At 34.0% G+C, this 14,939-nt stretch overlaps 1 protein-coding gene across 4 annotated transcripts in view; it reads right to left on the bottom strand.

Moving 5' to 3' along the window:
- The window catches only part of FAF1 (Fas associated factor 1), a 529,381-nt gene that overhangs the window by 304,876 nt on the left and 209,566 nt on the right, over positions 1–14,939 (bottom strand). For all 4 annotated transcript variants that reach the window (XM_060621411.2, XM_060621414.2, XM_060621415.2 and 1 more), the window contains one exon: positions 8,414–8,505. In XM_060621411.2, coding sequence (XP_060477394.1) covers positions 8,414–8,505 — 92 coding nt within the window. The remainder of the gene's footprint in view (positions 1–8,413; positions 8,506–14,939) is intronic.

The raw sequence follows: 14,939 nt of genomic DNA, 5'->3' as shown, positions 1-14,939 counted from the left end.
TAGTATGGTGCCTTAGGTATAAATAATCCGATTTTTGGAAGACAAAATGGAGATTGTTATATAAATAAATAAATGATCTTTTATGTAAAAAAAAAAAAAACAAAACATGCAGCCAAGAATTCGTTACCCAGCAAGGCTGCCATTCAAAATAAAAGGAGAGATAAAGAGTTTCCCAAACAAAAACTAAAGGAATTCATGACCACTAAACCAGTCCTGCAAGAAATTTTAAGGGGGACTCTTTGAGGGGAGAAAAGATGAAAAAACAAAACAAAACAAAAAACAAAACCAAAAATAGACCAAAGGCAACAAAGACAACAAAGGACCAGAGAACACCATCAGAAACTTCAATTCTACAGGCAACAAAATGGCAATAAATTCATATCTTTCAGTACTCACTCTAATGTCAATGGGCTAAAGGCTCCAACCAAAAGACACAGGGTATCGCATGGATAAGAAAAAAAAGATCCTTCTATATGCTGTTTACAAGACCCATTTTATCTCTAAGGACATCTTCATATTGAAAGTAAGGGTATGGAGAACCATCTATCATGCTAATGGTCGCCAAAAGAAAGCCAGAGTAGCCACACTTATATCAGACAATGTAGATTTTAAAATAAAGAATGTAGGGGCACCTGGGTAGCTCAGTCAGTTAAGTGTCCAACTTTGGCTCAGGTCATGATCTCACAGCTTGTGGGTTCAAGCCCCAGTTGGGCTCTGTACTGACAGCTCAGAGCCTGGAGGTGCTTCAGATTCTGCGTCTCCATCTTTCTCTGGCCCTCTCCTGCTCGTGTTCGTTCGTCCTTTCTTCCTTCCTTTCTTTCTTTCTCTCCCTCTCTCTCAAAAATAAATAAACGTTAAAAAAATTTTTTTTAAAGAATGTAACAAGAGATGAAGAAGGGCATTATATCATAATTAAGGGGTCTGTCCATCAAGACCTAACAATTGTAAACAGTTATGCCCCAACGTGAAACACCCAAATATATAAACCAATTAATCACAAACATGAAGAAACTCATTGATAATAATGCTATTATAGTAGGGGAATTCAACACCCCACTTACAACAATGGACAGATCATCTAGGCAGAAAATCAACAAGGAAACAATGGCTTTGAATGACATCTTGGACCAGACGGACTTAACAGATATTCAGAATATTTCATTCTAAAGCAGTGGAATATGCATTCTTCTCAAGTACACATGGAACATTCTCCAGAATAGATCATATACTGGGACACAAATCAGCCCTCAACAAGTACAAAAAAATCAAGATCATACCATGCATATTTTCAGACCACAACACTATGAAACTTGAAATCAACTACAAGAAAAAATTTGGAAAGACCATGAATACTTGGAGATTAAAGAACATTCTATTAAATAATGAACAGGTTAACCAAGAAGTTAAAGGGGAGTTTAAAAAGTACATTGAAGCAAATGAAAATGATAACAAGATTGATCAAAACCACTGGCATGTAGCAAAGGTGGTCACAACAGGGAAGTATATAGTAATCCAGGCCTTCCTAAAGAAGGAAAAAAGATCTCAGATATACAACCTAACCTTAAACCTTAAAGAGCTGAAAAAAAGAACAGCAAAAAGAACTCAAAACCAGCAGAAGATGGGAAATAATAAAGATTAGAGCAGAAATCAATGCTATCTGAAAAAAATAAATAAATTTTAAAAAAATAAAAAATAAATAAATAAATAAAGTAGAAAAGATCAATGAAACAAGGAGTTGGTTCTTTGAAAGAATTAACAAAATTATAAATCCCTAGCCAGTTTGATCAAAAAGAAAAAGGACCCAAGTAAATCAAATCAAGAATGAAAGAGGAGAAATCATAACCAACACAGCAGAAATACAAACAATAATAAGAGAATATTATGATCAATTATATACCAATAAATTGGGCAATCTGTAAGTAATGGACAAATTCCTAGAAACATATAAATTATCTAAACTGAAACAGGAAGAAATAGAAAGTTTGGACAGATCCATAACCAGTAAAGAAATTTAAATAGTAATAAAAAACCTCCCCCAAAACAAGAGTCCAGGGCCAGATGGCTTTGCAGGTGAATTCCACCAAACATTTAAAGAAGAGTTAACACTTATTCTTTTGAAGCTGTTCCAAAAACAGAAATGGAAGGAAAACTTCCAAACTCATGCTACAAGGCCAGCATCACCTTGATTCAGAAACCAAAGACCCCATTAAAAAGGAAAACTATGGACTAATTTCCTTGATGAACATAGATGCAAAAATCCTCAACAAGATACTAGCCAACTGGAGTCAACAATACATTAAAAGGATTATTCATTGTGATCAAGTGGCATTTATACCTGGGAGGCAGGGCTGGTTCAATATCTGCAAATCAATCAATGTGACACATCACCTTAACAAAAGAAAGAATAAGAACCACATGATCCTTTCATTAGATGCAGAGAAAGCATTTGACAAAATACAGAATCCTTTCTTGATAAAAACCCTCAAGAAAGTAGGGATACAAGGATCATACCTCAAGATCATAAAAGCCATATTTGAACGACCCAACGCTAATCTCATCCTCAATGGGGAAAAAACTGAGAGCTTTTTCTCTAAGGTCAGGAACATGACAGGGAAGTACACTCTCACCACTGTTATTCAACACACTATTGGAAGTCTTAGCCTCAGCATCAGACAACAAAAGGAAATAAAAGGCATCCAGATTGGCAAGGAGAGTGTCAAACTTTCACTCTTCACAGACCATATGATATTCTATGTGGAAAACCCAAAAGATTCCACCAAAAACTTGCCAGAACTGACCCATGAAATCAGCAAAGTTGCAAGATATAAAATCAATGAAATCGGTTGCATTTCTATCCACTAATAATGAAACAACAGAAAGAGAAATTAAGGGAAAAATCCCATTTACAATTGCACCCAAAACCATAAAACATTTGGGAATAAACCTAACCAAAGAAGTGAAAAATCTATACACTGAAAACTGTAGAACGCTTATGAGAGAAATTGAAGAAGACACAAAAAAATGGAAAAATATTCCATGCTTATGGATTGGAAGAACAAATATTGTTAAAATGTCGATACTACCTAAAGCAATATACATATTCAATGCAATCCCTATCAAAAAAAACACCAGCATTCTTCAGAGCTGGAACAAACAATCCTAAAATGTGTATGGAACCAGAAAAGACCCCGAGGAGCCAAAACAATCCTGAAAAAGAAAACCAAAGCTGGAGGCATCACAATTCCGGATGTATTACAAAGCTGTAGTCATCAAGACAGTATAGTACTGGCTCAAAAACAGACACTTAGACCAGTCAAACAGAATAGAGAACCCAGAAATGGACCCACAAATTTATGACCAACTAATCTTTGACAAGCAGGAACAAATATCCAATGGAATAAAGACAGTCTCTTCAGCAAATGATGCTGGGAAGACTGGACAGCAACGTGAAGAATGAACCTGGACCACTTTCTTACACCACACACAAAAACAAACTCAAAATGGATGAAAGACCTAAACATAAGACAGGAAGCCATCAAAATCCTCAAGGAGAAAGCAGGCAAAAACCTCTTTGACCTTGGCTGCAGCAACTTCTTAACACATCTCCAGAAGCAAGGGAAATAAAAGCAAAAATAAACTATTGGGAACTCATAAAAATAAAAAGCTTCTGCATGATGAAGGAAACAATCAGCAAAACTAAAAGGCAACCAAAGGAATGGGAGAAGATATTTGCAAATGACAGATAAAGGGTTGGTATCCAAAATCTATAAAGAATTTATCAAACTCAATACTCAAAAAACAAATAATCTAGTGAAGAAATGGGCAAAAGACATGAATAGGCACTTTTCCAAAGAAGACATCCAGATGGCTATCAGACACATGAAAAAATGCCGAACACCACTCATCATCAAGGAAATGTAATTAAAAAAAAGGGAGGGAAATACAAATCAAAACCACAATAAGATACCACCTCACACCTGTCAGAATGACTAAAATTAACAATGCAGGCAATGACAGATGTTGGCAAGGATGTAGAGAAAGATCTCTTTTGCACTGCTAGTGGGAATGCGAACTGGTGTAGCCACTGTGGAAAACGGTATGAAGTTCCTCAAAAAATTAATAATAGAACTACCCTACATCCCAACAATTGCACTACTAGGTATTTATTCAAAGGATACAGGTGTGCTGTTTCGAAGGGTCACATCCACCCCAATGTTTATAGCAGTGCTATCAATAATGGCCATTGTTGGCTAAGAGAACAAGTGGGAAAGAGCCCACTGTGTGTTGTGTGTGTGTGTCTGTGTGTGTGTGTGTGTGTGTGTGTGTGTGTATACACAAAATGGAGTATTACTTGACAATCAAAAAAGAATGAAATCCTGCCATGTGCATCAACGTGGATGGAAGCAAAGTGCATTATGCTAAGCAAAATTAGTCAGAGAAAGACAAATATCATATAATTTCACTCGTGTGGAATTTAAGATACAAAACAGATGAACATAAGGGAAGGGAAGAAAAATAATATAAAAACAAGGAGGGGGACAAAACATAAGAGACTCAAATATAGAGAAAGAACTGAGGGTTGCTGGAGGGGTTGTGGGTGGGGGGAAGGGCTAAGTGGGCAAGGGGCATTAAGGAAGATACTTGTTGGGATGAGCACTAGGTGTTATATGTAGGGGATAAATCACAGGATTCTACTCTTATAATCATTATTGCACTACATGCTAACTAACTTGGATGTAAATTTAAAAAAATACATACATACTGCATGACATTAAAAAAAAAAGAAGACAGAGAGCAATTCTAGACCAATCAGGAAATGAGGGGAAACACCTCAATAAGTAGGTGATGATCTTTTGACATCAAATTCAAAGCTGAAGATTTTTAGAGAAGGACTGATAAAGGTCCAGAAGTGGAAGTGAGGAGCAATAAGGACACATATTTTACCAGTTAGTCCACTGTTATGATGGCTGCTAAGGAAAAGCAATGAACACGGAGAAGGCTACAAAGAAACAATGTCCTCAGGAAGGCAAATTTCAGTCAGAGGAAGATGGTGGAGGGAATGTGCAGGGAAGAGGTTGACAACAGAAGGAATTTTGCTAATAATAAAATTAGTTCCACAGGGAATAACACAGGGTCCCAGGCATTGTAGAGGAAAAGGCTAGAGACAGATGTGAGCTATGGAAATTTTAGTGAGGGATGATATGAGAATCTTAAACTCCTCGTAGTGACCAGCATAAACAGCAGGAAGAGATGTAATGAAATTAGTTGTGGTACAATCAAATAATAATGTCCAGGCTGAAAGTGTTGGAAAGCAAGGTGGGGTGCAATGTCTAGGAATCTCTCTTAACCCTACAGATGAAAGTAGAGACACATAGGGAGGCTGATCTTACCCAAGTATAGAATTCATTCTTGATCCCACTCCAAGAAGGTCCATCTTACTATAAGTATACAAGGACACTGGGATTTACTGTTGACTCATATTAGCTATCTGTTAAATAAATAAAAATACTTACCCTTACTGTTTGCAAAATACTCTGACATCTTCTATTCTATTTGGTTTTTTAATGTGGGCTATAACCCACTCATGTCACTTTACAACCCATTAATGGTTTGTAATGCATGGTCTGCAAAAATATTATGTTAGGCAATTACTCATAAGTTTACAATCTGTACAGAAACCTTTATGTTCTGAATCTTTAAAATATGTGTAAGCCCTTTTGCAATTGATGTGTGACCTTTACAGAGCTATAACATGCAAGCAAAACACCTGCATACACAGGAAAGTTATTTTTACCTTTTCATCTTTCATTTTTTTACTTGGTGGATTACTGTAAATACTCTTATCATTTGGATGGTAACTACTACCTTTTGCTATGCTATCATCCATAGATTTTCCACTGAATCTTCCCTCTCAAACCACACATGGCATAATTAAATAAATGGATACTTTTATTCATTCATTCCTTCATTCATTCCACAAACATTTGCTCAAGGTACTATGATGGAGAATGCTGGGATGGGAACCTAGTTTTATACAGAGGCCTGTTAGAGAAAGTAATGTTTAAACTGAGACTTGAAGGATGAAATAGAGGTACCCATATGAAGAATTGGGGATAAAGCATTCCAAGCAGTTAAAGGGACAGGTAAGGACATAAAGGGCTTGGGCCTATTAGAAGAATTAAAAGGAGGTTTCTATGGCTGCATCATGTAAAGTGAGGGTAAAAGGAAGGCTAAAGGTTGTAGAGGTGAACAGTGGGTAAATAATACAATGCCTTTTGAACCACGGCGAGTTTTATTTAAAGTGCAATAAAAAACTATGTTTTAACAGCAGAGTTATATAATTCAATTTATGTTTTTAAAAGATCACTCTGGCTGCTATGTGGAGAATGTAAGGAAGAACTCAAGAAAAATGCTGGGAAAACAATGATGAAGCTATTGCGTTGATCCAGGCATGAGATGCTAATGGCTTGGATTAGGCAGTGGAATAAAAATACTGAAATGTGACCACAGTTGAGGTATATTTTGGAGACAGATGTTATAGCACTTACCAAAGGATTAGGTGTTATTTGAAATGGGAAAAGACTGGATGCCCATGTTTTTGTATTCATTAGTGGCTATACAGTGCTGCCATTTATTGGAGGGAAACTGATAGAGAAATGTCATGGGAAGAAAAACCAAGAGCCCCATTTTAAACATGTTAACTTAAAGATGTTAATAAGGTATGCAAGTACAAAAGTGAATTACCAATTTGGATAAATGAATTCACAACAGTATAACCTGGAAATATACATTCAGGAGCAATCAGAAAATTAATGGCATAGGAATATCAGAAATCATCTTGGGAAAAGAGTATACAGAAACTGAAAATATTGTTGGTAACAAAAGACTATGTTCAAATATTAGAACAGATAGCTTTAAGAACATTTTCAAAATAATCGTCTTTCTCTTTACAAACTACTGAAAATGCCATGTACAACTGATTCATATCCATAGGCTTCTCAGTAAATGAACAGATAAATGATACAGCTATATAAACTAATGCATTTTCGTGTTTTATTTCTGCCAAGGTTGTTGATTTACTCAGGCAGCACTTCTTTTTATTTTTTTAACCTATGTTTCAATTACAACAGCCATATAGCACCCACCAGGGGTCAGCAAACTATGCCTATGGGACAAATCTAGGTCATTGCCTCTTTATATATGGCCTGTAAGTTAAGAATAATTTTTACATTTTTAAATGGTTGAAAATTTTAAAAAAGTATTTCGCAGTATGTGAAATTATATAAAATTAAAATTTCTGCATCCATAAAGATTTATTGGAACACAGTAGCGCTTCACATTTTCACATATGGCCTGTGGCTCCTTTCACACTATGACACAGAATTGAGTAGCTGCAAGGGAGACTATATTGCCCACAAAGCCTAAAAGATTTACAACCTGTTTCTGTATAGAAAAAGGCTGCTGACCCCTAAAACAGTACATCACTAACTTAAACCTAAACCTATAAATACCTTGCTAATGTGAAATTCATGTAAATATCTTATTTAAATACTCAGAACATCTCCATATACCAAATGAACTCACATATAGATATTTACAAGCACAATGTCTACCAGAAGTCACTGACAAAGAACTGAACCAAAAATTGAAGATTCTATGTTTATGCCTAGATACTGAAATATCAAGTTAATAACTAGTATGAAAAGATTTGATAATTATTTCTACCTCAAACATCTAAAACTTTAGAGTTAATTCATTTCCTTTCCATCTGTCCCCACTTTCTCTGTCAAAGAAAAAGTGTATGAAATATTTAATACCTGAGGCTGCTGCTGGGTCCTTAAGAATAGCAACTACTGCCTTATAACGGCAACACTTTATGAAAATTCTTAAAATACAATTCATTCCATGGACTTCCCACTATCCAAGTAAACAACGATTCTCACCATTTAAATTTTCCAAATTTAAAAAATTTGCTATTATTATCTCTGTTCTATTATCAATATTTGGCATATATATATATACATTGTATGTGACTTCCTTCAGGTCAATAAGTAATTGTTTAGTACATTATTGTTCCAGGGTACTTAATGACACCCTATGAGGTTTGAGAAAAAAGTAAAGGCTCTCAAAAAGAATGCCAAACTAACTCCTATATAACAGTTAGAAATATGAAAAATATGCCATATACCGTTTTCAATTACATACCTAACTCATTCAAAACTACTGCTAGTTTATCATGAAAATGTTTTCACTTGAAAAACACTGTTTGCTGATTCTTTAAACTAAGTTACTATTTTACCAAAATCTACTTCTGTCATATGTAATAAAAACTAATAAAAACCATTTTTTAATACACCATTTTATCAATTGTATAACTTCATATTCTTTTATTTTAGGCAATTAAGAAACTCACACTGTCTTCCACATCTCCGGTCTTCCAGCCTTTTAACAGCATTTTAGACACAGGTATCTGAAGTTCATTTTCTAGAATCTGTTTAATCTCTCCTGTATAAATAAGAAAAGACTGAATATTACTAACAAAATAATGCGATCATCACTTGTCTATATCCAGGGCTAGCTTTAATAGTAAGCATATGGTGCACAGTCAGTGACATTTCTCTGATGAATAAATAAGAAAAATTTCCATAGTCCAAACTTCAAATCTTGATCAAATAAAATGTCCCTTTGAGAACTTAGGCTTCAAGATTAATTCTGATAAAAGACTCTACAATTAATTAACTAGTTAATTAACTGCATATCTTTTTAAAAGAAATAGTTATCAGTGATTGGGGGTAAATAATCTGTTTTAAACCAATCAACTGACAATACCACTAAATGCTCAGCATGTGGTAGGAATAGCAGGTAAAGTATAAAACTTGAGGTATTATAGAAGGAAAGCAGATTTTGGAATGAAGATTTGGATTAAAGTCTTATCTTGAAAAAAATAAAATATCCATTCTTAGGTTTTGCATCATAAAATGGGGAATAATATTGCTATTCTTAACTATTTCCAGGGCCCAAAGATAAAAAGAGATAACATCCACAAAAGCAACTGAAAAAATAAAGCTAATGTACATAATCTAGAAGAAAACTTACATTGTTTTAAAGAGAAAGGCAACAGAATTTCAAAAAAGAAAAAAAAAATATGTTGGATAAATAGTCAGAGAAGGCTTTAATGAGAGAGAGAAAACTTAAACTCAGCCTGAAGGAGAGTTGGTTTATGAAAGAGAGCCAAACCAAAGGTTACTCTATTCAGTGAAGACAAAAGACTTAAAGATAAAAAGCAAAAATGAACATGATGCTAATGAAAAACAGTGAGGAATCAAAGTTTTCCCAGTGCCCCACAAATCATTTTTCAGGAATCAAGTCTACATGTAAATCAATCAGCTAATTTCTGGAACTATAGATTGTTGAATCAGAATGTACAAAGATTACAAGTATTTAACTTTTATTATGTTGGTGCTAGTCTATACTTTTAGGTTCAATCCCATTTGTAATAAGTGAATGAATACTGAAAGAACTGATTATGTCATATATTAAAAGAGGAAAAATAATTCCATGCTGATAAAGGAAAAAAATGGTGGCCGGTGGGGGGTGGGGAGAGGAAGCTTATGCTACCCAAGTACTATAGAAACACAGTTGCCAAAGTAAGCAATGCTACAATCAAAAACTTCATGGCCTTCGTGACATGGTTTTACTTCCCCAAAGAAAATTCCTATCTGGGCACTTTTGATTAGTGATTAAACATCACAATATATTTTACAAGCACAAACTTTATCAACCTTGACCTTCAAAAACGTCACTGCTGATAAAATATTGTTCCGTTTATGGAAATAGTAGAAAAATGAGCCATACTTTTTATATCAAATACATATAAACATTGTATTTTCGCTTGTGGTTAAGGTTGGTATTTCTAGAACAGTACTTGTCTGGAACTGGGCTTATGCTCTTATAAGTCTGCCCAGTGCTTTCCTCTTAGAAACCGATCTTCACCTGACACCTTCCACTTAGACTCTTGGAGACACTCTTAGCATTCATAACCTAAAAGAAGTTTCTTAAAGGAAAAACAAAAAGAGATTTTAAGTTGAAGACCCAGTTACTCTTTGCAGCAAGCTTAGGTAACACATAAATAATTCCTGGTAGAAAGGAACAGAAAACAAAACCAGAATCTTGACAACAAACTGAGTTCCTCATATTTTAAAAATTTATTCTCTGTTGGTCTCAATTTCTTCTGTGACATGGGGATAATTATACTATCAACCCTTCATTGGGGTCAAATCACGTAAAGGCATGGGAAATGTTTTGTAACAGTATGTACCCAATATACACAAGGGACTATAAAAATGTTAGTTATTTTGATTGTATTAACTAAGGTAATACACACATAAATGTTTAGCATAGTGCCTGGCCAGTATAGGTTGTCAATAGACAGTAGTTATTGTTTCAGGGATATCTGAAATAATTCAGGTCAATGAAGCACTAGAATGCAGCAAGTTTCAGAGGCAGTATTCATATCTGGGTCTACCTGATACCAAAGATCTTAACACAACATAGCACTGACACTATAGCACCCTGGTAGGTTACCTGAAAAATGTGAAGATAACATAGATGTCATCAAGAACAGTCCACTGAATTTGCAAACTGATAGGAGTTACTACCCAAAATATATAAAGAGCTCACAATACAACAGCAACACACACAATTAAAAATGGGCCAAGGTCCTGAATAGATATTTTTCTAAAAAAGATATACAAATGGTCTATAGGTACACAAAAAAGTGCTCAACATCACAAATTATTAAGGGAAACACAAGTCAAAACCACAGTGAGATATCACCTCATGTCTATTAGAATGGCTGTTATCAAATGCCAGCAAAAATGTGGAGAAAAGGACACCGTTGGTGGGACTATAAATTAGTACAACCACTATAGAAAACAGCATGGAGGGTCCTCAAAAAATTAAAAATAGAACTATCATATGATCCAACAATATATCCAAAGGAAATAAAAACACTATGTCAAAGAGATATCTGCACCCTTATGTTCATAGCAGCATTATCTACAATGCTTCCAAAATATGGAATATCTTCCATATGGAATATCCAGTATCTTCCAAAATATGGAAGCAACCTAAGTGTCCACTGACAGATCAATGGATAAAGAGGTTGTTATGCATATATACATTTCAATATTATTCAATCATTAAAAAAAGGAAGGAAATTCTGCCATTTTTGACAACATGGGACCTTGAAGGCATTATGCTAAGTCAAAGAAGTCAGACATAGAAAGACTAATAATACTGTATAACTCAACTACATGGGGAATCCAAAAAAAAAAAGAAAAAGAAAAGAAAAGAAACTCAAAGGAAAAAGACCAGATTATAGTAACCAGAAGTAGGGAGTTGGGGAATGGGACAAAGGTGGTCAATGGTAGAACTTCCAGTTATTATACAAATAAGTACTAGGGATGTAATATATAACATGATGACTATAGTTAACATTACTGTATGCTACATTCTAAAGTTGTTAAGAGAGTAAATCCTAAGAATTCCTATCACAGAGAGAAAAAGCTTTTTTTTTTTGTATTTACATGAGATGATGGATGTTAACTAAGCTCATAATGGTAATCATTTTGCAATATATGTAAGTCATTATGATGTACACCTTAAACTTATACAGTGTTGCTTATCAATTATATCTCAATAAAACTAGAAAAAGTTTTTTTTTAAAAAAAGCCGTTGAATTCAATAGCATACTTTTCAAAATCCCAACTTAGATTATGATTTACATATAATAAAACTCACTCATGAGTTTTGATAAATATATACACCAGTGCAACCACTGCCACAATTAAGATAAAGAACATTTCCTATGTCACAAAAAGGTACTCATACCTCTTTGAAACAAAAACCTAACCCTACCCAACCATGGATCTTCTTCCTTCTTACTCTAAAGATGAGTTTTGTCTGTTATCTTTTATGTCTGGGTTCTTTTGCTCTGCATAATGTTTTTTGATCTTCACCTATATTTCTGTGTGTACCAATAAAGTTCTTTTTCATTGTTTAGTAGTATTCTATTATATTGTAAGATAGGCAGCTTCTGAAATGGCTTTCAATGCTCTCCACCTCATGGTATGCATGTCCTTTGTAATTCCCTCCCTGTGATCATGGGCTGTACCAAGTTACTTCTAATGAAGACAATATAATAATGGTGATGGGATGTGGACTTCTGAGATAGGTTACAAGACTACAGTTTCCATCTTCTTAGCACACTCTCTCTTGCCCTTTACTTGTTCACTCTGATGAAACCAACTGTCTTGTTTTGAATTGGTATATGGAGAGACAAACATAATAAGGAAGGGAGAGAAGCCTCCAACCAAGAGTGAGTGAAGAGCTGAGTCTCTCAGTTCAACAGCCCACATGGAAATAAATCCTGTCAGCAACCACATTAGTAATCGCAAAAGTGTATACACTTCCCTAATTGAGCCTTGAGGTAACATACTAATTGCAGCCTTTGTTACACAGCAGCAAAGAAAATACATATGGACAGAGCACAATGTTTATACATTCACCAGCTGATGACCATCTGGGTTGTTTCTGTTTTTTTTCCTTACTGCAAAAAAAAGCTACTATGAACTTATTGTGAAAACTCTTTTGTAAATATGTGTTGATTTTTCTTGAATAAATACCTAAGAATGGAATGTTAGATTGTATGATCAACTTTATAAAAAAACTGCCAAACTTTTCCAAAGTGATTATACCATCATGCACTCCACCAAAGTTCCCGTTGCCACATATTACTATGAATAAGAACTTTCTTTTTGTATTTTAGCCTTTCCAGTGGGCGTGGTTTTGAACTGTGGCTTTAATTTATATTCCCTGAAGATTAATAATAACTAACAACACTGGACACCTTTTTGTGTGCTTACTGGCTATTTGCATGTCTTCTACAAAGCGCTGAATAGATGTTTTATGAGTGGACCTTGCATTGTTCTTGATCTTAGGAGTCAAGAATTTAGCCTTTAATTATGAAGTATTACATTAGTTATATGTTCTTCATCAATGTGCTTTATGAGGTTGACAAAGTTTCTTTCTATTCTTACTAGTTGTGAGTTTAGTTGTTTTGTTTTTTTAACAACATGAATGGGTATTAAATGCTTTCTCCTCCACCTACTGTAATGATCAGATAAATTTTCTCATTTATTATTCTAATATGGTAGATTACAAGAATAAATTATAAGCTGTTAAATAAGATTTGCTTTCCTGGCTAAACTTACTTGACCATGAGGTATATTATATACGTATGTGTATATTTTATTACATTTTACTGAATTCAACTTGCAAATACTTTGTAAAGGATTTCTCCGTCTATAATTGTGAGAAATATTGGTCTGTAGCTTTCTTTTACAATAATGCCTTTGTCTGGTTTTGGTATTAGAATAATGCTGATTTCACAAAATGAATTAGAAAATATTTCATCCTTGATTTATGAATGATTGCTAGTATTTCTTCCTTAAATATTAGATAGACTTTACCAGTGAAGCCATCTAATACCAGATTTTCTTTGTGGGAAGACTTTGATTGTCAATTCAATTTAAATAACTGATGTACATCTATTCAGATTTTATAATATTCTTCTGTCAGCTATAATTTGTACCTTTAATATAATTTTTATAGTTTCTTAAAGTCTGCCAAACATTAATTTACTGGTATAAATTTGTTCTTCATGTTGCCTTACAACCTATTTAATGTCTACAGGTTCCTTTCATTTCCAATATGAATAACTTTGTGGGTCTTTTGTTCTTATTCGCAGTACCAAGTAAATTATCAATTTTATTCATCGCTCAAAAAAAAACAGCTTGAAGTTTTATTTTTTGTTCATTCTTCTTCTATTTTCTGCTTTGTTAATTTCTGTGTGTGTGTATACACATATATAATTTGTTTCCTTCTATACTTACTTTGGATTTTATTTGCTCTTTAAAAAAAAACTTTAACAGCTTTATTATGATTGACATAAAATAAACTGCATATATTTAAAATCTACAATCTCACAAGTTTTGACAAATATATTCAAAAAGTAAAACTACCATCATAATCAAGATTGTAAATTTATCCATGACCCCTGCAAAGTTTTCTTATGCCACTTGGTAATTCGTCTACACTATCCTAACTTCATCCCCAGAGAATTGAGGATTTTGATTTCTGTAACAATGGTTTATTGAGAATTATCTAGAATTTTACATAAATGAAATTGCAGAATATATACTTTTGAAATCTGGCTTCTTTCAGTCAAAGTAGTCTGAGCTTCTCTCACATTGTTGTGTGTAACAATAGTGCATTTCTTTTATTACTAAGTATAGGTATACCACAATGTTTACCCATCCACTGGCTTACAAGCATATGAGGTTTTCTACAGTTTGGTGCTTTTAGAAATAAATTGCCATGAACAATAATGTACATGTCTTGAAGGACATATGCTTTTTTTTCTCTTGGGTAAATACCTAAATGAAGAATGGTCAGTATATTTTTAAGTTTGTAGGAAACTGCCAAACTCCTTTCCAAATTGGTTTGTAATATGATGCCCTCAAATTTATTAATCTTTTCTTCTTCAATGTCTAATCTGTTAATCCCATCTGGTAAATTTTTCATCTCAGACATCATGGTCTTCATCTCCAGATACTCAATTTGGATCATTTTTAACATTTCCAATGACTTATGATTTGAAATCTTTCATATCTTTTTATTTTTATAATTACAATAGACATTTAAAGTAATACATTTGTAGCTCAAATGGTTCTAATTGTATGCTTCATGTTTATCCAACTTCTTAAAAAATATTTGTAAGACAGAGGCACCTGGGTGGCTTAGTCGGGTGAGCGTGTGACTTCGGTTCAGGTCATGATCTCATGGTTCACGGGTTCGAGCCCTGTGTCAGTGTCTGT

This window comes from Panthera onca, chromosome C1 (assembly GCF_046562875.1).
Source record: "Panthera onca isolate mPanOnc1 chromosome C1, mPanOnc1 haplotype 2, whole genome shotgun sequence".
NCBI lineage: Eukaryota > Metazoa > Chordata > Mammalia > Carnivora > Felidae > Panthera > Panthera onca.
This window is presented reverse-complemented; position numbering and strand designations above follow the sequence as displayed.